Source organism: Octopus bimaculoides, chromosome Z, assembly GCF_046866305.1.
Source record: "Octopus bimaculoides isolate indiv1 chromosome Z, ASM4686630v1, whole genome shotgun sequence".
NCBI classification, from domain to species: domain Eukaryota; kingdom Metazoa; phylum Mollusca; class Cephalopoda; order Octopoda; family Octopodidae; genus Octopus; species Octopus bimaculoides.
Genome location: NC_142944.1, coordinates 5,191,470 through 5,218,387, shown reverse-complemented (window position 1 = coordinate 5,218,387; position 26,918 = coordinate 5,191,470). Strand labels below are relative to the sequence as shown.

The 26,918-nt window shown below is 37.0% G+C and overlaps 1 protein-coding gene across 2 annotated transcripts in view; it reads left to right on the top strand.

The window, feature by feature from the left end:
• Positions 1-26,918, top strand: part of LOC106870454 (beta-alanine-activating enzyme) — a 116,265-nt gene that overhangs the window by 5,173 nt on the left and 84,174 nt on the right. For both annotated transcript variants that reach the window (XM_089365437.1, XM_014916555.3), the window contains exons 2-6: positions 13,451-13,542; positions 14,224-14,341; positions 16,113-16,321; positions 18,663-18,855; positions 22,671-22,900. In XM_089365437.1, the coding sequence (XP_089221563.1) occupies positions 13,451-13,542; positions 14,224-14,341; positions 16,113-16,321; positions 18,663-18,855; positions 22,671-22,900 (842 nt within the window). The remainder of the gene's footprint in view (positions 1-13,450; positions 13,543-14,223; positions 14,342-16,112; positions 16,322-18,662; positions 18,856-22,670; positions 22,901-26,918) is intronic.

The following is a 26,918-nucleotide window of genomic DNA, read 5'->3' as shown; positions in this document are numbered from 1 at the left end:
GCTTAAACTTTGCTTTGGCAATCTTAGCAGAATCAGGAACAAGTTATTGCAGTTTGGGTTAAAAACATAATGGTTGATCTGTGATGATATGAGTCACAAAGTGAGTGGCTGGATTATTTTCAATGGCCATTGACTCTTTGGTAGCAGCTCAGAAATATTGCACAGTAGTCAGCAATCACTTGGTGAAAAGCCTGCTTTAAGATAACTACATCCATGGGGTTATCTCCCAGTAACTGCTTCATACATGGGAGAACTGTGATGTTTTTTTGTTTTGTCATTTGGCTCTTCAGTGATGAACAGTTGGTGCAGTTGTTGCTGCTTTGACTCTGACATTCATTTAATTACCACTGACTTGAACATTTCATATAAGACAATGCCAGATATAGATGCTACCAAACCTCAGTTCTTCAGCAGGATGTCTGGCGGAAGGGTGACATTCACAAATGAAGTGCAAGCGTTACCTGAGTTTATGAGCAGAGTCAAGAATTGTACCTCTATGTAGATAGATCTCACAGTTGGATTGTATGTCTAGAATGTGGGGACTCTTTGGAATATTGAAGCTTTGGTCATCATTAATAAGGTTGAGGGTTTGGAATTTGGTGAAAAGCTGTGTGTAGTGTTCTTGAGATGTGGATTACCAGTGTAATGCAAGAATATTTTGGTTGACAGGGGAAAATCTTTGTGAAGTCCAAATACAAAAATATTTTTTTCTTGTTAACAAAACAAGGATCTTTGTGGTTCTCATCACTGTCCACAATTTTACTCAAATTGTTTTCAAATTTGGTGTATGGATTAAGTTTTGTATACCAAAGCCTTGTGAGTGGATTTGGTAGACAGAAACTGAAAAAAGCCCATCGTATATATGTATCTATATGTGTATGTATATGTTTGTGTGTCTGGTGTGTTTACATCTCCGTCACTTAGCGGTTCGGCAAAAGAGACCAATAGAATAAGTACTAGGCTTACAAAGAATAAGTCCTGGGGTCAATTTGCTCGACTAAAGGCGGTGCTCCAGCATGGCCACAGTCAAATGACTGAAACAAATAAATGAGTAAAAGAAAAAAAGAAAAGAAAATGTTTTAATGTTTTTCACTGTTTACTGTAGCTAGTTTAATGTTTTGACATGCCAGTGTCCCCTCCCCTCTGATGATGAATGAGGCAGCAAACGTGGTTTTCTGATTGGCTGAAAATTCTGAAAATTATCAAGCTTTGAACACCTGTAAAATTTTTGCGAAATTTTTCTGGAATAAATGAATAACAAATTCAGATTCAGTGTCAAGAATTACATCTATGTGATACTTCAAAAATTTTCTTTAAAGATTTCAACATGCATTGACGAAAACCACAAAGAACCCAAAACAACACTGTTGTTACAAATGACAGAAAAGAAATGAATACCAAGCGAAAACAGTTCTTGTGAGATGTGTGTTTTGTAATGATAGTAGCTGTAAATTCTTGCAGCAAGTTAACTTTAGATGTGTCACAACCACTGGTCTCTTACCAGACAAACCATATGTTTATAGCCAATGGTTTGCTAAAAAAATAAGTGCCAAAGACAGAATTGTAAATGAGATTCTCATATGTTGTTTATTCAAAAATGTTTACTACACTGAGATTCTAATGTTTTTTGGGTTTTTTTTTCACTATCTACTAATAAAAATGCATTCTTAATGTTTCGAGATCTGAATGGCGAGTCACTTGAAAGAAAATTGTGTTTGATGTTTTAATTCTGTTTACATCTAAACAGTGATTTTGAATTCAATTCCTATGCAGTGAGTTGGTGTTTGGAATTCTGTCGATATTTGTTACAAATACATATATTCTAACAGAAAAACTATAGAGAATATATGTGTGTGTGTGTGTGCATATACACACATGCGTGCACACACACATGTGTGTATGTGTTTGTGTGTGTTTTTGGTAGTGTACAAAATAGTATATTGGTAGTAATAATAATAGGTGAGTCAAAAGAAATTAAGAAATTGATCCTGTATTTATATATAGGAACAGGAGGTTTTCAAATCTCACCCCCACATCAAAAGAAATAAAATAAAATATTTACTTTTAAGAATTTTTTTGCCAAAGATGCATGTGTGTATGTGTGTAGCTGAAAAGACTTTGCAGACTTTTACCCAGAGTTTCACATAACTGATCATCAGACAGTTGTGAGTATTTAGAACACTGCAATGGTTTATGAGTGTTTGTGGTTTATAAGTATTCATGATGACAACTCATTGAATAAACATTGAATGCTGATTGGCCTAGGCAACTGCTTTTGAAAATAATGGGAATCTGTTGGATGAAAGTGGTTGACTGTAGTGGAAAGATATATTTACTTTGAGGCATGTAGAAATCAAATTAGAATTAAAAACTGGATAGTGTCAATCCTTTAAAATTCTGGAAATACAGAGAATGAGAAAGACCTTACCAGAAATAATATGTTACAAGTGATGAAAATTAGAATTAAAATTTTAAAAATCAAAAATTAATGCAACAGCAAATGAATGTCATCATCATCATCATCATCATCGTTTAACGTCCGCTTTCCATGCTAGCATGGGTTGGACGATTTGACTGAGGACTGGTGAAACCGGATGGCAACACCAGGCTCCAGTCTGATTTGGCAGAGTTTCTACAGCTGGATGCCCTTCCTAACGCCAACCACTCAGAGAGTGTAGTGGGTGCTTTTACGTGTCACCCGCACGAAAACGGCCACACTCGAAATGGTGTCTTTTATGTGCCACCCGCACAAGCCAGTCCAGGGGCACTGGCAACGATCTCGCTCGAAAATCCTACAGGAGCCAGTCAGGCGGTACTGGCAACGGCCACGCTCAAAATGGTGCATCTCATGTGCCACCCGCACAAGAACCAGTCCAGGGGCACTGGCAACGATCTTACTTGGCTTGCCGGGTCTTCTCACGCACAGCCCATTTCCAAAGGTCTCGGTCCGTAGTCATCGCCTCGGTGAGGCCCAATGTACGAAGGTCTTGCCTCACCACCTCAGCCCAGGTCTTCCTGGGCCTACCTCTTCCACGGGTTCCCTCAACTGTTAGGGTGTGGCACTTTTTCACGCAGCTATCCTCCTCCATTCTCACCACATGTCCATACCAGCGCAATCGTCTCTCTTGCACGCCACAACTGATGCTTCTAATGTTCAGCTTTTCTCTCAAGATACTTACACTCTGACGGGTATTCACATTGACATTACACATCCAACGGAGCATACTGGCTTCATTCCTTGCGAGCTTACGTATGTCCTCAGCAGTTACAGCCCATGTTTCACTGCCATGTAGCATGGTTGTTCGTACGCATGCGTCATACAGTCTGCCTTTTACTCTGAGTGAGAGTCCCTTTGTCGCCAGCAGGGGTAAGAGCTCTCTAAACTTTGCCCAGGCTATTCTTATTCTAGCAGCTACACTTTCAGCGCACCCACCCCCACTACTAACTTGGTCGCCCAGATAGCGGAAGCTATCGACTACCTCTAGTTTTTCACCCTGGAATGAGATAGAAGTTGTTTCCTGTTTGTTTGCAGTCTTTATTGCACCTGAACATCTGCCACAAACAAAAACTAACTTGCTAGTTAACCTGCCTTTGATGTTGCTGCACCTCTTATGTGTCCATAGCTTGCACCGGGTACATCTTATAGAGTTACTACCTACTCCTTTTCTACATACTGAGCAGGGCCATCTACCTGAAGGGGTTTGTGTTTTATCTACCTTCCTACTTATTAGGATTTTGGTTTTAGCTAGGTTGACTCTAAGGCCCTTCAATTCTAGACCTTGCTTCCACACCTGAAACTTCTCCTCTAGTTCTGATAGTGACTCCGCAATTAGGGCAAGGTCATCAGCATAGAGGAGCTCCCAGGGGCAACCTGTCTTGAACTCCTCTGTGATTGCCTGGAGGACTATGGTAAATAATAGGGGGCTGAGGACGGAACCTTGGTGGACCCCTACCTCTACCCGGAATTCATTGCTGTACTCATTTCCAACCCTCACCTTACTGGCCGCATCTCTGTACATGGCTCGCACAGCTCTCACTAGCCATTCTTCTATCCCAAGTTTCCTCATTGACCACCAGATAAGGGATCGGGGGACCCTGTCAAAGGCTTTCTCCATGTCAATGAAAGCCAGGTACAGAGGTTTATCCTTGGCTAGGTATTTCTCTTGCAACTGTCTCACTAGAAATAAGGCATCAGTAGTGCTTTTACCTGGCACGAACCCAAACTGCATCTCATCTAAATTGATTCGCTCCCTAATTAGTTGGGCTATGACCCTCTCTGTAACTTTCATAACCTGATCTAACAGCTTGATGCCTCTGTAATTATTTGTATCTAAAGCGTCCCCTTTACCTTTGTAGCAGTTGACTATGATGCTGCTACACCAGTCATAGGGTATGACTCCTTCGTGTATCACCTGGTTCGTAATACGGGTGACTAGGCTATAGCCAACACTGCCAGATATTTTGAGCATCTCTGCAGTGATTCCTGATGGGCCGGGGGCTTTCCCGGTCTTCATACTCTTAATTGCTTTATCTACCCTGGTACTATCAACTCGGATAGCTGGTCCCTCTATTGGGTCGACATAAGGCAGGCTCTCTTTCTCCCATTCATTCTCTTTATTAAGCAATCTATCGTAGTGGCATCTCCAGACCTCTTTCTTTGCATCCTCATTTAATGCAAGCGTACCATCATCCATGCGAACACATTTCTCTCCTACAACATCACTATTCTCTCTCCTACACTGTCTTGCAACCCGAAATACCTCGAGTCTTTGGTCCTCACGGCGCAGAACATTGGCAAATCTTTCCTTATCTGCTTCCCCTCTGGCTAAATAAACCTGTCGCCTAGCCTCCCTTCTGGCACATTGGTACAATTCCCTGCTACCACCGTTCTTCCAGTCCTTCCAAGCTTGTTTCTTTTGTCTAATAGCCCTGTCTACCTCCTTGTTCCACCACCACGTTACTCTGGGTTGGGAGGGGACCTTACACCACCCACAAATCTGGTCGGTGGCTTTCAACAGGTTGTCCCGCAGAAATCTCCAATTGTCTTCCACGTTGTATGATGCTATATCCCCTTCTATTTCGTTAAATGCTTCAAGTAACTTGTCTCTAAGTCTCTGTCCGTTTGCAGGGTCTGTCACAAAATTAATAAATGAATAAATGAATGACAAGGAGGAAACTTACCTGTTTCACTAACCATGTTCTTAAGTATACAGGGCAGGTGATCAGAATCTTTATTAATATAGAATAGCCTTTCAAAGGATTTTATAAGGGATTAAAGAAAGACTGGGATTCTAGAACCAAAAGTTCAACATGACTTAAATCAGCTGATGAAAAACTTCTGACCATAAGTCCAGAAATGATCTCATGTTGGGCTGACCTCTTCAACATACTGCTCAGGGTACCCTCAGTCATTTGCCTAAGTTCAATCAATTGGTTCTGGAAAATCCCAACTGGGTGGATGAAGAAACTGACTGCTCAATATATCAGCTTAAAAAATGGTGAAACGCCTGGAGTAGACCAACTGTCTGGTGAGCTACTTAAACATCCTGGGGAAAGAGCAAAACAGCTTCTCTGGAAATTATGAATAAAATGTGGTCAAAAAAAGGAGATCACACAAGAATAGGAGGATGTTAATCTAGTCATCATTTTTAAGAAAGGAGATAGGACTGACTATGGGAACTATCAGGGATTTTCCCTACATTCAATTGCAGGAAAATATTTGCTAGAATACTCCTGAACACTCATTCTTAATAGAATTTCCTTGGAAATCCTCCCTAAACACATCATCAAATTCAAGAGAAATGCATGGAACAGAATACACCGACATATAATAGCTTCATTGATTTTAAAAAAGCATTTCACACAGTGAATAAAGCAGGATTATGGCAGGCCTTGAGTCCTATGGGTGTCCTGAGAAGTTTGTTGAACTTGTGAATGGTTTCTATCAGTGTATGAATGCTAGGGTCAGCATAAACAATGAACTATCTGACCATTCGAAGTTACAAATGATGTTAATCAGGGTTGTATCATGACTCCTACCCTCTTCAGTACATACCTCTCTGCTGCTGTTGAGAATGCATTTAGTAATATAAACACTGGTGTATCAGTACTAACAAGACCTGGTGCTAATCTATTTGACCTGTCCAAACTGAAATCAAAGATAAAGCTCATAAAACTCTCTTATGCTCACCAACTGTGAGAGTTTATTTTCACACACCATTTTTACCATCTTTCTTTTTTATCATCATATTTCCAACAACTAATACTCAATCTAATAATCTGAAGCAGCCATGTATCTCCTCCATAGCAAAATACCTGGTCTTATTCTTTTATCTCCCCACTCCCTAGTACCCCATCTCTCTCTCTCCCTCTCTCTCATACACACACACACACACAAAGAAACTTAGTCATGGGGAATTTTCTCATTCCTGCTTTTTTTTCTGTCAAAGTGTACAATATTATAGAATCATTTCAGCAATCTTACCAATTGGTTTTGCACTGGGTATTAGATAACCATATATTAGATACCAGGTCAGTTGACTAACATGACACACTCTTCAGAGATGACAAATATAGAAAAGATATGGTAACTGCTCTCTGTTATTGGAGGTGAAAAATGTTACATCTGGTTTGTAAGCACTGTGAAAGAAGAAAGAACAAAGTCATGGGAGACAAATGTGTAAAGGCTTTATCAAGAATCATGTTCCTAGGTTCTAAAGTATCTGAGATGTCTGTATTGCAGCAAGAATCTGGTGGGTGAAAGTATATGCAGTGTGTGTTAAGGAGTTGGTATAGGTGTAGGGTTTTCCTTTTGTGCTGGTTAGCAGATGTCTAAATCTTTAAGTCCATGTTTGGGTGCCCATGTGTATGTGCGTAAATTTGTGCATGTTTTAGGTAAGGACTTTGCTGGATTCTCAGGATGTGACAGTAAGAGGGCCAAAGGGGGAGAACCTAATGATTATAGTCATGGTGATGCGTGTAGGTAAGATAATATGTACTTGCAATCATGTGAGCAATGGCTGAAAATCTCGTACCTGAAGTTTAAGTAGCTGTCCAGGTGCTGAGAATATTTTAATGATTCTTTTCCTAACTAAACATAATTTGCATTTTCTGCTGTAATTAAAATAAAGCTTGAACTTCTAAGATTTTCAGCTTGATGTTGTACTCTGTGGTGCTTTGCTTTAATAACCATACATACCTAAACTGCTGTGCAACATTACATCTCTCCTGGTAAAGGACAAGTAAATTCCTTATTTTCACAGCAGCAAAAAATTCAGGTTATATTTAGCCGTTCTGGAAGTTTAGTTAGATGTCTAGGTGCTGACTCTTTTTTTTTTTGGTTATAACTGGCATTGGGTTCTCTGGGTTGTAGAGAAATCAGAGTCTCAGGGTTTATTTAGTTTTACATCACAGTTTTGTATAAACAAGTATGGCGAATACTAGCAGAAATAAACAACCTGGAGGACAATGTCCTATTAATATTATACAATATATATTGTAAAAAATGTATAATGTATGTTATATATTCATCATCATTTAATGCCTGTCTTCCATGCTGTCATGGGTTGGATGATCTGACAGGAGCTGGCAAGTTAGAGTCCTATGCCAATAATATATATATATATACACAAACACACACATGTAAATGTAGAACATTGAAATGAGTGCTCAACACTGCATTGATGGTTAAACAATTTCTTTATTTGTGAATTAAGGTTACCATTGGTTTTATGTTAAGAATGGGGGCAAACACCTTTCTCCACGTGATTGACTTGAAAAATTAAGATACTTGGATATTTTCCTACTCTTCCTAACATGAAACCAATGGTAGCCTTAATTCACAAATAAAGAAAATATATATATATCATCATCATCATCATCATCATCATCGTTTAACGTCCACCTTTCATGCTAGCATGGGTTAGGGTGGTTTCACAAGAGCTGGCCAGGCAGAAGCCTGTACCAGACTTCTGTGACTGTTTTGGCAGGATTTTTACAGCTGGATGCCCTTCCTAACACCAACCACTCAGCAGAGTGGACTTAGTGCTTTTTACGTGGCACAAGCACCCCCACCCACCCACCCACACACACACATACAAACACACACACACACACACACACACACATCATCATCATTATTTAACATCCGTTTTCCATGCTGGCATGGGTTGGACGGTTCAACTGGGATCTCGAAAGCCAGAAGGCTGCACCAGGCTCCAGTCTGATCTGGCAGTGTTTCTACACCTGGATGCCCTTCCTAATGCCCTAATACCCTTCCTGAGAATGTAGTGGGTGCTTTTTTATGTGCCACTGGCACAGAGGCCAGAGGGGGCTGGCATTGACCATGATCAGATGGTGCTTTTTATGTGCCACCAGCACAGGAACTAGTCAAGGTGGGGTTGACATCGGCCACATTTGGATGGTGCTTTTTACGTGCCACCGCTTTGGGTACCACAACTACAATTTCCATTTGATTGTTATTTGATTTGATTTTGATTTTGATGTACTTGACTCAAGCATGTTGCCCTGTGATTCAAGGTACTTTTTGAGTGGGCTGGTTATGTGACACTGGCATACGCTACAGATGTGAACTCACTCTATTTGCCGGGTCTTCTCAGTCACAGCATATCTCCAGAGGTCTCGGTCTTTTGTCATTGCCTCTGTGAGGCCAAATGTTCGAAGATCATGATTCACCACCTTATCCCATGTCTTTCTGGGTCTCCCTCTGCCCTTGATTCCTTCCACTGTTATAGCACTTCTTCACACAGCCCTCCTCATCCATCCATAGTAGATGACCATACCAACACAAATGTCTCTCTTGCATGCCACGTCCGATGCTTCTTGTGTCCAACATTTCTCTCAGGGCACTTTCGCACACACATGCACACACATACATACACGCATACATACATACATACATACATGCATTACTTTCTGACTCACCTCATGTGTGTAGGTATATACAAGTTTTTGCGAAAATTACTTTACACAGACACAATATTTAAAGTTATTAAGTATTTAAAAAATCTTTTTTGAGAAACGGAATGCCAAACATTTGGAAAGAAGTATTCATGTTGTGTATAAACACTTTTGTTATTCAGCTTTCTAAACACATACGTTCTAGAATATTGCATATAAAGAAATGAGATGGTTGGATTATATCCATTGTCTCAGGTGGTCACACATGGGAGTCCAGCTGGATAGTGTAATGACAGTCACTTCTGATAGGACTTTATGGAGGGCTCTACTGCCACAACTCTCTCACAATTATATAGAAGATGGATGGATGTATTGCATAGTTAGTGAATGTAAGGATTGTAGAAATCTACATGAATTTCATGTAGAAACCTGGCCAACAGAATGTCAAAAGAGAAAAATCAGAATCCATAATGATTATTTAATCCAAAGGAAACTCACCACTCAGTTTATTTGTATATTTATCACAGAGTGTAAAAGTAAAGAAATGAAGGAATGAAGATGATGGTATGACATCAACTTTATTAAAGGTTACAAATATTTCAATAGTTTATGGAATCATTTCATCAATTGACACATTGCTTTGTACATATAAACATTGTGTAAATCATTATCTTCATCATTTAATGTCTGCTTTCAATGCTGGCATGGGTTGGATGGTTTGACTGAAAACTGGTAAGTCTGATTTGGCAAGGTTTCTATGGCTGGGTGCCCTTCCTAACACCAACCACTCCAGGAGTGTAGTGGATGCTTTTTATGTGCCACCAGCATGGGTACCATCGATGTGACACTGGCATCGGTCATGATTGCAATTTCACTTGGTTTGACAGGTCTACACAAGGTTGGTATATCACCAAAAGTCTCACTTACCTGTCATTGTCTCTGTGAGGCCCAACACTCAAACAGTGCTTTTTACATGCCACCGGCATGGATGCCAGTTAGACAGCACTGGTATTGGCCATAACTACAACTTCACTTGGCTTAACAAGTCTTCTCAGGCATAGCATATCACCCAACATTTGAAGGGTGCTTTTTACATGCCTGTTACGCAACACTGGCATCAGCCACAACTACGATCTCACTTATCTGCAAGATCTTAAAGACCTTTGTAAATCCATACAGCAATTAATTAATTAATGAAGTTACTTGCAGGAGATATATTGAGGGATGTTATGTTGCAGGATATTAGATTAGAAATTAAATGTCAAACATTGACTCCATGAATGTTTGAATGGATATCTCAGTATATTTCCATTTGATGTAGTTTAAACCTGTTTGTACCACTGTCCTGACATGTCAAGGGGTCGTCAGGGATGGAGAGAAAAGAATTTACTAGATACACCAGAATTTCAAAGGGATGGCAGTTTGTTACTACAATCTCAGAAATATCAGTAAAGAGAGAAATTGTAGAATAAAGATTTGTTTAGAGATGAGAGATTTGAAAGGAAATAAAATGGAATGGGCAGGTGTGGGTTTGTTAGAATGGAAGCAGGGAATAAATTAATGCCCACCTTGGTAATCAGGTCAAGATGATATGAGGTCCACTACAAATAAATTAGATACATTAGTTAAGTGATTGGTAGGTTACACAAGAAATAATTCAAGTCAGGTGTGAGAGAATTAATAGGGTAAGAACACTACCATGAATGTAGTTGAATCAATATAAGTTAGCTAGCATTTATCTTTTACTTGCTTAAGTCATTGGACTGTGGCCATGCTGGGGCACCACCTTGAATTTTTAGTCGAATGAATCAACCCCAGGACTTATTTTTTAAGCCTGGTACTTATTCTATCGGTCTCTTTTTGCCAAACTGCTAACTTACAGGGATGCAAACACCCCAGCACCAGTTGTCAAGCAGTAGTGGGGGATAAACAGAGACACAGGTATATACTGATACTTCTAAGATTGTAGTAATAAACTGCCATCCCTTTGAAATTCTGGTGTATCTAGTAAATTCCTTTCTCTCCATCACTGATGACCCCTTGACATGTCAGGACAGTGGTACAAATAGGTTTAAACTACATCAAATGGAAATATACTGATATATATATATATATATATATATATATATATATATATATATATATATATATATACTACAGGCTTCTTTCAGTTTCTGTCTACCAAATCCACTCACAAGGCTTTGGTTGGCCTAAGGCTATAGTTGAAGACACTTGTCTGAGGTGCCACACAGTGGGACCGAACCTGGAACCATGGGAAGCAAGCTTCTTACCACACAACCACACCTGCGCCTATGTGGAATTTTTATGTGAAAATTTTTAGAAGGCTTTATTAAATAAGTGACAACAGCAGATTAATTACAAATTATGATAATTAATTAAATTAGACCTACATTTGAGAATTTCCAACATATTATAGATACTGCCACCCTCTCTGTATGGAAGAACACTACCTATAAATGACCAAAAAATTGAGTAGTTGATATCTCCTTGGGGTCCCAAATGAACTTAGCCAATAAAGTGCATTGTTCTTTTCTTTTGTATTTAAAAAAGTGAATATCATCATCATCATCATCATTGTTTAACATCCGCCTTTCATGCTTCCATGGGTGGAACAGTTTCACAAGAGCTGGCCAGGCCAAACTTCTGTGACTGTTTTGGCAGGATTTTTACAGCTGGATGTCCTTCCTAACACCAACCACTCCTGTGTAATAATAGATTTTCAGTGTTTTAACAGTGCATTTATACTTTAAATCATCCATCAAACATTGGTTATTTAAAGGGCATTTCTGATGGTCCTTACAGCTGCACATACTATTAAGTTTGTTGTCATGACTTTATTTTATTAGCATAAGTATTATTACTATGAAGAGATATTGCATTACCATCATTATCATTTTTTATATTTTTATATTGTAGATGACCTGGATTTATTTACTCCTTGAATAATTAAAAGTACATTTAATATTCCTAATGGTATTTTATTCCTTACTGTTGATTTCAGCTATGTTATCCACTAGACTAGATGTAGTGGGATACACAAATTTCATGGTATATCTATTGTATATGTCATTATATCTGTTACTATAGAAGAATGCTTATCTAATGCTCTAAAGAAAATTCCTGGAATACTTATAGCTACCCAAATTCTATAGAGGGTATTAAACCATGTGATATTTCTTTTACATACTCTAGTTCTATTGGTTTGTTGTTATTTATATTAGTTTGGTTGGTTTTACATACATTGGTTTTCTTAGAGTTATGGGATGTGCAACCATTATTTCCAGGGTTAAATTTGTTATTATATTTGGTCTGCTCACTCATACCTAATTAAGGTCTAATTTCTGAATTTTTCAGATATTTGTCAGGGTTTTCAAGAGAAATACTTGAAATACTTAGACAATTTGCTTCCTTAACTGGAATTTTGGTTATTCACTCTGTAGACTGTCGATTCCTTATTTATTCTACTCCTGTCTTTGTTATAAGCACTTATATTCCTATGTCTATTATTACACTAATTAATTTTACTTTGATGTTTATTAATATGTTTATATTCTTGTGAGTGCAGTCCACTGTCCTCAGGTATTTTCTCATTCTCCTCTCAGGAATATAACAAATCTTCTCAGTATACCTAGGTACCATCCAAAGTATGATGGACTATGCTAGTATGGTACATGAATAATGAGATAGCTGGTGGCATATAAAAAGCACCCAGGATACTCTGCTAAGTGGTTGGCATTAGCAAGGGTATCCAGCCGTAGAAACCATACCCCAACAGACAGTTGGGGTATGGACAGCTCCCTGCTGGTCAGCTCCATGTCAAACCATTCAACCTATGCCAGCATGGAAAGAGGATGTTAAATGATGATGATTTTTCCTTCCGAGTAACAGTCTACATGTTAATGGAAGAGAGACCTACAAAAAGAATGGACACCTTCCTTTGTTTCTTAGACTAAAATATGTGTGCGTGTGTGTGTGTGTGTGTGTGTGTGTGAGTGTGTGTGTGTCAGAAGAGTTTAACCTTTAGCATTCAGGTTACTCTGTCCAATATAATGTTTATTTATTCACATTGTTTTGTATTAATCATTTATCATCTCATAAATTCGGGATTTTGATGAGGAAATTGTTTATTTTTGGAATGATAGGTAGAATTTTTGGTATGGTAGGTGTGAGCAGCTGGATTTAACTGGTTTTGACATAAGACAAGTGAAATATTTGGGCTTGATGTGGCTGGCTTAAATGCTGCAGCAATAAACTAGAAACAAAACCAGGAATCCATGAAAAATGATAAAGAAATTTAAGGTGTTTTTGCTTAAAAGCTCCAACAGAAAATAACAGTAACTCATTATCTTTAAGAGCAATAATAGTAAGTATGCTACTTGAGTGGTGAGGTAGATGTAACTACTATCTATTATTGAGAAACATCCTCTGGCTTAATCACTACTTTGAATTAAATTGTTATTTGTATATTTTTAAGCAGTTTAGTTAACGTTTTTCAAACATTTTCTTACAGATTGCTACCATTTTGAGAAACTACGGATTTGATGATGAAATAATAGGAATCTGTATGCATACAAATGAAACTACACCAGCTATTTTACTTGGGTATGTTATGAATAATTTAATTTTTACTTGGGTATTTATAACTTTATAACTTGGGTAGATATTTACTTCAACTTAATTATATTATGGCTGTTTTTACTTTTTAAAAAAGCTGTTTCCTAGATATAAATAGCTCTGTGGTTCTCCTACAACAAGAACCTACTCTACTCCATCCTCTTCTTTCATACCTTAATCTTCATCTGCTAGCATAAATCCCCTCCCCTTAGGTTTTATAGTCTTGTAAGCTGCATGATGACCTCACTAATGCTGGTGGTGCAAGAAAAGCACCTAGTGGAGACTGTCAAGTGGTTGGCATTAGGAAAAGCATTCAGCTGTAGAAACCATACCAAGGCTGACAGTAGAGTGCAATGCAGTCCTTGGACCCATTAGATTCTGTGGTAGTGTGGAACATGGACTTTAAATGATGATATCCTTTTAATGTATTGAGTATCTTTCTAAACATGAATGAGTTATTTGAACAGGCAATATACAACCCCTATATATTGTTATTTGACTTCCTTGAGAAATCTCAACAAATTATACAAAATTTTGCTTCACAGTTTCTTTGAATCTTAGAATGTTCTGTTGTAAATTGTATTTCACATAATCTGCCAGTATCAGTTGATTTTGGTTCTCCCTTCTTCTGCCAATGTATGAATCTATCTCTTTCACTATGTGTTTCAGAATACTTCAGGTTCCAGCTGCATTTTACTTCTTTGAACCTGGTGCTGAGAAGTTTATCCTGAAGGCTTTGAAGTCACTTAATTCCGCTGTTGTTGTTGTTGACATTTCTTATTTGAAGGTTTGTATATTTTCTAAATCTAAAGAGGTAGCAATTACCATATCAAGACTGCAGAAATATAATTTCAAGCATGGCCCATTTTCTTGTTGGGATTAAATGTTTTGTTTTGCCTTCACATTTAAAATATTTGATCGTTAACAAGCATCACTTTCAGCTTTATTTTTCATTAATGTTTTAATTAAGATAAAGATTTGTTTATGTGTAAGTGCAGATATACATCTGTGGTTAAGAGATTTTTTTCTACAGCCACACAGTTTCAGGTGATATCCTATTGTGTAGACTTGGATTGCGGGTGGAATTGTCAATAAATGTATGTGTGTATAATATATACATACATATATAATATCATCATCATCATCATCATCATCGTTTAACGTCCGCTTTCCATGCTAGCATGGGTTGGACGATTTGACTGAGGACTGGTGAAACCGGATGGCAACACCAGGCTCCAGTCTGATTTGGCAGAGTTTCTACCTTCCTAACGCCAACCACTCAGAGAGTGTAGTGGGTGCTTTTACGTGTCACCCGCACGAAAACGGCCACGCTCGAAATGGTGTCTTTTATGTGCCACCCGCACAAGCCAGTCCAGGGGCAATATATATATATATATATATATATATATATATATATAAAATTAACAAGGAGGAGAAGGCACAGAGAGTGTGATAGCTGGAATAAGAGTAGGGTGGAGGAAATTCAGAGAGTTGTCACCTCTGTTCGCAGTGAAAGGAGAATTGTATGATGCATGTATACAGACAGCAATTCCACATGGTTAATGAGACGTGGGCCCTGAATGTAGAGGACATGCAAAGGTTAGAATGAAATGAGGCTAGTATGCTCTGCTGGATGTATAATGTAAGTGTACATGTTTGACAAAGTGCTAGTGTTTTGAGAGAGAATTTAGGCATAAGAAGAAATAGTTGCTGTGTGCAAGAGAGAAGACTGTGCTGGTTTGGTCATGTGATGCAGATGGATGCTGACAGCTCCATAAAGAAATGCCAATCTCTAAAAGATGGAACAAGAGGAAATGGGAGACCCAGGAAGACATGGAATGAAGTACTGAAGAATGACCTCAGGACGCTGAACCTTTCGGGTGAGATGACAAAGGATTGAAATGCTTGGTGCCTTGCTGTACTCAAGACGACCTATACTGCACAGGAAAAGTGTTGAGGCTGGTCCTTCTGGTGGTGAAAATTACTTGTGGTGGTGCACCCAGCACACTCTGTAAAGTGGTTGACGTTAGGAAAAGAGAGAGTAGAAATCAATAATATAAGCAAAGTGAAAGAAAATGGTTGTGAATTTCTTTGTTTTCAATTCAGTGCATATGTGATTTTATTCTCCCTATCCACACATGCCCACTTGCACAGATCTAAATACAAAGTGATGTACTACATATATCCCTACCCCCCATATATATTTATGATAAGTCAAAATAGTAACAGGAACCACCCATAGACCCCACAGATCCTTCTGACTGATGTAAATTAATAAATATCCCTTAGTTAAACATTTGATACATGCAGCCAGAACACAAACAAAACTTTTCCCTGAGAAAACAAACATGTATTAAGATTCCCCTTAAAATCCATGGATTTTGCAAATCACATTCGTAATATCCTATGAATGGGGAATACAACAAGTAAGGCATGAGGTTTGTGGAAACACACGTAACAATGCGTTAAAGGATTTATGTATTTCCATTGTATATTTTTAATTATCAGTAAAATATGTTACTACACAAACAATAAACTAGTTTATTTTAATTTTTCAGGATATAGAAAACATTTTATTTCTTTTAAATCCAGAAGTGTTAGTATTGATTCCTGAATGGCAGTTGATTGTCATAAAACTGAATGGAGTAAATCGACAGAAGTATTCCATCCATCTTGCCTATTGTATCAGCACTTCAGGTTCTACAGGAGTTCCTAAAATAGTGAGAGTTCCACATAAATCTATTGTGCCGAATGTAATTCATTTGAGGTAGGTGACTGGTGTATTGTTGTTTTACACAAATGAAGCAGACAGATTTTTTTAAAAAAACATATTGCTTTATTTCAATGTCTTAATTATCCATTTTTTTTTTTTTAATATTAAATCTCATGAAGATGGTGAGCTGACAGAATTGTTAACATACTGGGCAAAATGTTTAGTGGTATTTTGTCTGTATTTAGGTTATGAGTTCAAATTCCGCCAAGGTCAACTTTACCTCTCATCCTTTCGGGGGTGATAAAATAAGTACTAGTTGAGTACTGGGGTAAATTAAATCGACTTCCTACCTTCCCTGAACTTGCTGGTCTTGTGCCAAAAATTTGAAGTCAATACTAAGTCATGACATTTTTTTTTTACGGCTCTCTCAAAGGGACATAACTTATAATATTATATTGACACATCATGTTACAGGGGACCTTCCTTATTTTATGACTCAGACCATAGTATGCATTCAACTAGATGAAAACTCTAAAAAGTGGGATGTTCCATGTTAGTAAAACATATACTGTGAATATAGCAAATTTACAGAGCAAATTTAATGAGAAGACTGGTTGAGAATATTGATTAAGGGGAGAAGGCAACACTGATTTGAATTTGTAATGTAAATTGCTTATATATTCTGGATAAAAAAGGACTAATAATTTATTTGGATGCTGAAATATTTATGATGATGGTTATAGCAACAGCAGCAGCATCAATGGTTTTAAGGAAATTCAATGGAAAATTTTATGTTTAGAAGTTTGATGAAACAAATTGCTAAGATTTCTTTCAAAGGAAATGCATTAAGAATGGATTATTTCTGGCAAGGGAAACCTTTTTCTAGCAATGGGCTTTATGAGATATTCATGCTCTTTGTTTTACATCTACTTTTCAATGCTAGCATGGGTTGGACAGGTTGTCAGATGCCCTTCCTGTCACTCATTTCTTAACTTCAGGACTGCCTTTGAGATATTGTTCATGATAAATCAAGTTGCACCAATAAAATGATATTTTGTGTTGTACATTTTCATTGTTTGATAAATTGAGTAATTGCCCAGCACATCAAATCTTGATTGAGAGGCAAGGAGCATGAAGGAAGGAGGAAAAGAAATAAAGCTGTTTAAATTAACAGTCAAGCCTGAAGATTCTGTAACAGAATTTTGGTTGAAAGTTATGCTTATGCAATCTTGACATTATATGGACCATATAAACTCATAAAGTACCACATGTAATTAGAGTACCACTGGCCACTCAAACCTGCTTTTTTTTTCTTTTTTCCATTTTCTTCTTAATCATTAATGATTGATTAGCAAAATAGCTGATCACAAATTATTCATTCTTCTCATTTGATCAGGTTTGGATCAATCTTGAGTTCACAATTTAAAGCTCATCAACAACAAAATTATGGGCCAATACTCTCAATGGCAACAAATTTACTCCTTACACAAGATACATAACTCTGCTTTCCTCATTTTCATCATAAAGCTTATTAAATGTTTAAGAACAAACACACACACAAAAAAATAAAGAAAACTGCATGAAAAGGAAATGCGGGAAGGAAATTACATTCAATTTTCTTGATTTGCAAGAATTGTCATTTCAGTATTTGATTCTATGTATGTTTCTGAATTCTAAATGTAAGTGCTAAACAAACTACTAGGATGTAACGTTATTCAATGATGTGCTGGGGGCACGTAAATAGCACCATTTGAGCGTGACCATTACCAATGTCACCCTCCTGGCACTTGTGCCAGTGGCACGTGAAAAGACATTCGAGCGAGATCATTGCCAGTGCCACTGGACTGGCTCCTGTGCAGGTGGCACGTAAAATACACCATTTTGAGCGTGGCCGTTGCCAATACCGCCTGACTGGCCTTTGTGCCGGTGGCACATAAAAGCACCCACTACACTCTCGGAGTGGTTGGTGTTAGGAAGGGCATCCAGCTGTAGAAACTCTGCCAAATTAGATTGGAGCCTGGTGTAGCCATCCGGTTTCACCAGTCCTCAGTCAAATCGTCCAACCCATGCTAGCATGGAAAGCGGACATTAAACGATGGTGATGATGATGACCTCTTCAGTTTTGAGATGAGGATATAAAATACCATTAAAAGTTTATATTTATTTAAATAAAACTTTAAAACTATGATATCTAATTGATACTAAAATCCATCAACGCACATACACAACACTAAACAAGACTAGATTTTATTTCTGTTGCTGTGTGAACAGGACTATCCATAGCAGCGTAGAAATTAGAAATAAAATGATGATGAAATTTATAATATTTGTTTGACAATGTTGTATTCGTATATGTATTTTATTGAACCATGTCATTTTTTTTCTAACCAACCAGGAAACTGTTTAATATCACTTCCAATGACTTGATATTTTTGGCTGCTCCTCTGACATTTGACCCAAGTATCATTGATATCTTTACATCTTTAAGTTGTGGAGCAAGATTACTAATAACATCAAACCAAATAAAAATCTTGCCTTGGAAACTTGCTAAAATGCTTGGAAATCACTATCATGTAACAGTTCTTCAGGTAAGTATGATTATTCTGTACCATTTTACAAGTAGCAAATGAGAAAGGCACAGGTGTGATCGTGTGGTAAGAAGCTTGCTTCCCAACCACATGTTTCTGGGTTCAGTCCCACAGCATGGTACTCTGGGCAAGTGTTTTCTACTATAGCCTCAGGCTGACCAAAACCTTGTGAATGGATCTTGGATGGAAACTGAAAGAAGCCTCTTGTATATATTCATATATATATATATATATATATATATATATATATATATATATATATATATATATGGGAGAATATACAAATAATAACAACAGACGAGGACAGGTGGTGTAAATAACAAAAGTATATATTAGTATGACGCTCGGGAATACGGAAAGTCTTTGACGTTTCGAGCTACGCTCTTCAACAGAAAGAATACGGAGACAAGGAGAAAAACATGGAGAAAAAAAATTGAATAGTGTTCAGTCAACGGTCGTGCATGTGTCCCTCTACCACCACCACTTGACAACTGATGTTGGTGTGTTTACATCCCTGAAACTTAGCAATTCTGCAAAAGTGACCCACAGAATGAGTACCAGGCTTTAAGAAACAAAATGTGGTCAATACATTTGACTAAAAATTCTTAAAGGTGGTGCCCCAGCATGGCCGTATTCTAATGCCTGAAACAAGTTAGAAACCTCTACTCTTTCATAACAATTGCAAAACTCCTCTTGTATTATTCTTATTTTTCTCAAGCAAACCACTGCTCATTTCATTGGACATTAATTTTTCTTTCTTGTAATGAGATATATTAGTAGGAACTTAATTTAAAATACTTTATTTTTAATGTTTTCATTTAATTTTTATGGCAATTTCTTTGTCAAGAGCATTATTTTGTTCCCTCCTGTTAATTGATCCCTACAACAATGGCTTGTACTTCTGAAAACTCTTTCTCTTTTAAACACATTTATTTTCTTCTGAAGACCAGCTCTCATGAACTTTCCAGAACTTTTGAGGTGGGAGATAGTTATTCTTAGATTGGTGGTCTGACCCAAATAAGCAAAAGTGTATATCACTTAAGGTATCAAAAAAAGCCGTGGATATACTATTTCTAAAAATAAGATTTTCAAAATACTCTCTAATTGGGACACACCAACTTTGTCTTGTTCAACAGCACCAAAACACATCTGCTAGATATATGAAGAAAATGCACTATGTTATACCTTCCAATGAGCAACACATAACATTTATACTTAAAAGTATCTGTATGTCTCAGTGGAAATATGTCAACATCTTAGATAAGATACATAGCTCTGATTTCCTCATTGTCCTGTTTCTTCAAGTATTTACTTTGAGCATTTGAGTCTAAGAATATTTCTGACTTCCAAATATAGGTGCTATGAAAACTACTAGCATTCAACACTATTCAGAAATCAGGAATGCATTTTCGGATAAGAATGTGCACGAAATAGACTTTTCTCAAATGCTCAGGAAGATCCTTAAAGATATTAGATAGTTTCTGTAACCTAGGTGACCTAATTAGCAGTGAAGGAGGATGTTCTGAAAGCATAGTTGTTAGAATAAGAATAGGATGGAGAAAGTTCAGAGAATTATGCCCTTTGTTGGTAATGCAAACTCTTTCTCAGAGTAAAAGGCCGATTGTATGATGCCTGTGTATGAATAGCAATGCTACATGGTGGTAAAACCTGAGCCATGAATGCAGAGGACATGTAGTAGTGACCTTTTTCAATACTACACCCCAAACAGTTGACGGGTTTCGCATGAGTTACTTGGTAACTTCACTTGATGCTATGTGAAATGTACCCAGTGTACTCTGTGAGGTGGTTGGCATTAGGAAGGGCATCCAAACATTGGTGCAGTCATTTTGTTTCTCAGCTCCTGTCTCCTATCAAACCATCTAACTCATGCCAGCATGGAAAATGGACATAAAATGATGATGATGACAACAATGACGATGACAATGGTGATGATGCTGATGATGAAGGACTTTCAGATGACTTATTCTTTCAGTATAATTTGATATACAGTTGCTGATCAGTTCTGTTCAATGTTATAGGCATTTGACTTTTCTTTCCTTAACACAACATTGATGATGAAAATCATAGTTTAAGCAGAGTTTTGGCTGTTAGTTTTCAGTTTGCTAATATTTTAACATCTGCTTCTGTACTCTCCACCAAAACATCAAGGAGTGACAATTGGTTTTCTTATTCCAAAATAAACTGGATTAATGTGTATAGTGAGTTCATCTGGTTTATAAAAACTTGATCATCTCTTTGATGTTATTTTATTTTAAAGATATTATGCATCTATCTTAACAAAGCTACAGATTTCATAGTTGTAATTTCTAGATTTATTCAGTCATAATATTTCATTCTCTTCCCTCTTTACCTTTCTAATCTCTCCTACCAACAGCATTATTCTCTTATCTTTCTTTCTATATCATTTGATGTGAGGCTTGTAGTTAAGGTTCTGATCTTGCAGCCTCTGCCAACAGTTTATATTCTGTAACCAGCACTGAACAAAGGGTTATACAACATTATTCTTGATAAAATAACTTAAATCTCCATGTGGCTCAGTCCACCTACTTAAAAGTAGGTACCATGAGTTGGTGCCTATTCATATAAGCAACAGGAATATTATATTAGCAAACATTTCACTTGGTAACCTGCTGGTCTCTTCAGGTGTGTGTTTGTGTGTCCTGTAGCTGGCACTACAACATATCCTTGACAAAGGTAGTTAAACTCAGTTTATTTTGCTGTAAACATCTACTGACATTAGTTGACTGTTGTGGATTGTAGGAATAACTTTATAACTAACCTGTATTTTTCTGCTTTATAATTGTGAGATCTAATAATTCTGTGGGTTGTATTTAACCTTTTAGCATTTAAACCAGCCACATCTGTCTGAAATATTCTACCTGTTTTAATGTTCAAACTGACAAAATTTAGCTTCTCGCGCCTACCCAACAATGCCATTCTAAAAATATCCAATCACAACATGAAAATTCTGGAGCCATGACGTAATGTATGATTAATTCAAAACAGTTTGAATAAATAAAATACATCTGACAGAATAATCTGAATACTCAAGGGTCAAAAAGGAAACTATTTAAAGCCTTCCTTTACATATATTACTGATACCCTTAATCTATTGTCCAGTTCCACTTGGCTCATAGGTGCTTTTAGTTACAGTCCACTCTCTGATAAGTTTTCTGACAAAGTTTTCCCTTCTTCCTACAAATCCTAGAGACTCTGAAATAAGTTATGAGCACCATCTTTTCTTCAATGACTAATCAAAAGCAAACAAAAAATTCATGAAACGTTGGCAAAGATGTAGCTATGTGGTTGAGAAGCTTGCTTACCAACTATGCGGACTTTGGTTCAGTCCCACTGCATGACACCTTGGGCAAGTGTCTTCTACCATAACCCTCAGGTCGACCAAAGCCTTGTGTGTGGATTTGGTTGATGGAAACTGAAAGAAAACCATCATGTGTATGTGTGTGTTGGTGTTTGTCCACCCTACCCCACTTGACAACCAGTGTCGGTTTGTTTATGTTCCCATATGAATAAGTACGAGATTTAAAAAATATTGGGGTTGATTTTGTTCAACTAAACCCTTCAAGGCGATGCCCCAGCATGACCACAGTCCAGTGACTAAAACAAGTAAAATATATAAACTGAAACAAATGTTATCAGTGGTACCACAATATGTTATGCACCATTCTTCAATTATTAATGTTGATTATTGATTATTGATTGAATAATATCATACAAACAAATTGTAATGTACAGTTTCACTTTCTTTTTTTACTTTGTTTTCTTTTAAATATTAGATAACCCCAAGTCTGTTGATGAGTATTGGTCCAGAACTATTAAGAACTTCTATCTTGGATAAATCTTCATGCCTTAGAATTTTAGCTCTTGGTGGTGAAAAATTTCCATCATTGGATCTGATTAAAAAATGTCGTGCTGAAGGCAACATGACAACGTTTTTCAATTTATACGGAATAACAGAAGTATCTTGTTGGTCAACATTTTATCAAGTCACAGATTCTGATTTTGCGTAAATATAACCTGAACTTAATCATCTTTGTTGTTGTCAATATCATTGTTATTGCCATTGTCATCATCATCATCATCATCATCATCATCATCATCATCATCACTACCATTCTTGATCCTTCATAGGAAGTAAGTGTTCTGACTAGTAATAAAGAAATTTCCATTGCAAATTGTATTGCGTTATTGGTATTGCTCAGGTTAGGAAAGATGAGTGTTATGGGATGCTACTAGAAGACTGCGAAATTACTAGTTGGAATGCAGTACATTTTCCTGTAGAAACTGGATGTAGAGATTTTGTTGGAACCAGACTGTGACAGTGGCTGCTGTCAATTCACATCAAGGATATACCAACTTGAAAGAGAACCAGCCATTGGATATGACTGAAAAGGAATGATGAAACCTGGCTGGTGAGACATGTACCTGTCTGATTATATTGTAAGTTAAACCTGCATGATATCACAATTTGAAAAGTGCTAATGATCCAGAAATGGACTTAGGATTGTGTTGTAGTGAAAGTCATTGACACTTCTGTGGGATTGAAAGAATGGACTAGCCAAAGTCTTATGAAGAGTAGCATATTGGTTGAGATGAGAGAAATTGTAGGAATTGTTGAAAGTTTGTATCGTGTTTAGTTGAGTAATTTGAAGTACATCGTGTGAAGATAGTTGTATCTATCCCTGCTTCGTGAAATCTGTATATTCAATGTGTAGAAGGATATAAAAGATTGAATACTAGTCAGGTACAGCCTCACATCAGTGAGGAGTGTGTCCACTGTGCTGTAAAGCCATCAAGAGGAAGGCCCTCAGAATGGTGCACATTCTCACCTTATGTCTCCTTCTGTATTCAGGATGTGGAGTCTTCAACAGGTTGCCCTTGTACAAGCAAACGTTTTCCAAATCCTTATCGTGGGTTTAAAAGTGATTGAGACGTAATGCTGCATAAGCGAGACAATTTAGTAGTTGAATTATATAAGAGACAGAATGAAAATAAATCATTTAGTAGCATAGCTAATTAACACATGCATTGGTTACTGCTGATGACAAATATTATACAAGAATAAGATTTCAGCAAACCAAATCTCTATCTTTGCTTTGTTCTTGATTGTAGCTCTTTTAATTCATTTTCACTTTCGGGAAAGGGACAAACACCAAAACTTCATATCTACCTCTCCTAACTCCAACAGTCTTACCACACTTTCAGGAAAACCCTCCTTTGGTACGTAATGATTGTAACATAGTAAATAAAATTCTGAAACAGATATACCACAATGTTTGATTTCTGTATGCATTCTGGATATTTAAATATTAATTCCTTACAATATTTTAAAAATTTTGTATTAATAACTTTTCAGTTTCTTCTTTCCCAAATAATACTTTCCATTTGAAGTTATTCTTATTACTTCTAGATCATTGTTATCTCATTTAATTTTATCTTTGATTTTACAATTAATTTTCCTTCATTAGATTTTGACTAATTTTTGTTGAACAATAATATTATTCAATTAATCTGAGCTACATATTGCTAATACACATTACATTAATTCTGAAGAGATCTGGAATCAGAATGTTTCTCAACTTAACTAATGACTGTAAAACATTGAACCAGTTATGCCAACATGTATTTTCTGTTATTCTCTGACCTTTCATTCTCTGACACAAGTTCCTCTCCTCAAATGCCCCTGCCCCTCTCAAAATTCCTTGTTTTGCAAGTTATTTGGTGACCCTGCTAGTGCTGGTGGCACATAAAAAGCATTCAGTCCACACTGTAAAGTGGTTGGCATTTGGAAGGGCATCTAACTGTAAAAATCATGTCAAAACTAACCTCGCCTGTGCCAGTGCCATGTAAAAAAGCTCTGATTTCACTCTGCAGAGTGGTTGGTGTTAGGGAGGGCATCCAGTCATAAAACCCCTTCCAAAACAGACACAGTAGCTTAGAGTAATTTTTCTACCTGGCTGGCTCCTGTCAGCTGTCCTACTCATGCATGCATGGAAGATGGACGTTAAATGACGACGACGACAATGGTTCTCATCTTAAATGTCTATGTTATGTTCATACAGAGAGCTTCTTTTATTAACTAAATAAGAAAACTACTTCAACTGCCTGCTATATTCTGTTCATATAATTAGAACTAGCAAACTGGAAGTGAAAGATTTTTTAATCCTAATTCAGCATTTATTTGAGGAGATCAACAACGTAATATTTAGAGAAATATGATATGCAGTTGTAGTCATGTGATTGGTCTATTTAGTCATTGCTGAGTAAGTCTTGTATTTCCTCAGCACCAGTTCCATTTTCTCCATAACTACTGTTGTCAACATCAATATACAGATGGATGAGTCTCTAAATGATTGATCAGTGTGCTAGAAAATATGAACAAATAGATTTATTTCAAATTACACATTGCCATCTTTAAAAAAAAATGTATATGTTTTAGATAGTGCAATCCAAAATACACTAAGAATACAAGACGAGGTGGTCATAGCTGGAAGGCCTTTGATCAATTCGATATTTACTTATTTGTTTATTTATTTTTATTTATTTATTTATTTTGCTAAATTGATTTCTCAAGTGATTTCATAATTTTAGTCTTAATTGTGTCATGCTGACCTAATTTCTCCAAATTAATGAAATTTCATTTATTTTTGTATTTGTCTTCAATGTATTTACAAACTCATTATTATCTCCATCATATTATTACTGCATAGACGAACAGGAAATTAGTGTGTACACACACACACGCGCGCATATGTATACTTATGTATATACGTTCAGGGGTGGCCGACAGTAAATCAAAATTCCATAAATACTATCTGCAATTTTATATCGACTCAAATGGAAAAATGTCTCATTCGAGAAGGACATCAGTTTGAACAATTTTCACGATGTTTCATATTTAGATGCTTTTATTAAATTCATTCAGTTGTTAAACAGAAATAAATCTTGGAATTAAATGGTTTTGATTTACTGTCAGCTGACTTTTGGCCAACCCTGTATATATGTACTACACGTTAGTAATCATAAAAATCATTGCATGTATTGGTATATGTTTTCAACTGTTTATTATATCTTAGTGTCCATGTTCCATGTTGGCACAGGTTGGAAGTTTCTACAGGATCCTATGAGTCAGAAAAATGCAATGAACTCTAATGTGTTGTTTGACATGGTTTCAACAGTTGGATGCACTTCTTAACAAAGTGTATTGGGTGCATTTTTCATGGCATTGGCCCTAGTAAATCACCAAGTAACCCACAAGATGAGAACTATTTTACCTGAGTGCGGTTGACTTATTAAAGGAGGTAGCAAAATACCAGGGGTAGAGAGGTTAAAGTGAGATAGAGAGACAAGAACAGGTGTCTTGTAGAGTATGGTTACCCTAGCAAGCAGTAATGGGAGAAAAGATGGTAGAGATGAAGTGTCAGGGTATACTCTCAAGATACAGGAAGATGAATGAAGAGAGAATAAGGACAAAGAAATGAGGATGGCTGGTAGGGTTTTGAGAGTAGAAAAGAAGAGAGACAGATTAAGTTGAAGCATGAGTCTCAGTTTGGAATGGAATGATAAATGGCAATAGATATGGGGGAGCAGTGGAAGGCAACAGTATAATAAGATCATAGATAGATGAGAAATAGGGAAATAATGTGAAGTAGGTAGAGGAGAGAGAGACAGAGAGAAATGCACAATGGCAGAGATAGGGGTTAGAGTCACATAGGGATGGATATAGTGTGTGAAAAATGAAGGTGGATTGCACTGTTGGTGATAGATACAATGGAGCAGGCAGTAGAAAATAAATTGGTATGAGATGATACTTAGAATGTAGCATGGGTAACAAGGGAAGTGGTTCCAAGGAGAGAGAGAGAAATGGTAGTACAAAAGTGAGGATGGAATATGTGCAGTTTTGCTCTCATATAATGAAACTGAGGAATCAGTGCTGCAGTTAGAAGTGCAATGGAGGGATAGTAGTTATGAAAATGAGTTATAGAAAAGACTTGACATAAATGCAGGGCTGTGGAGTCGGAAAC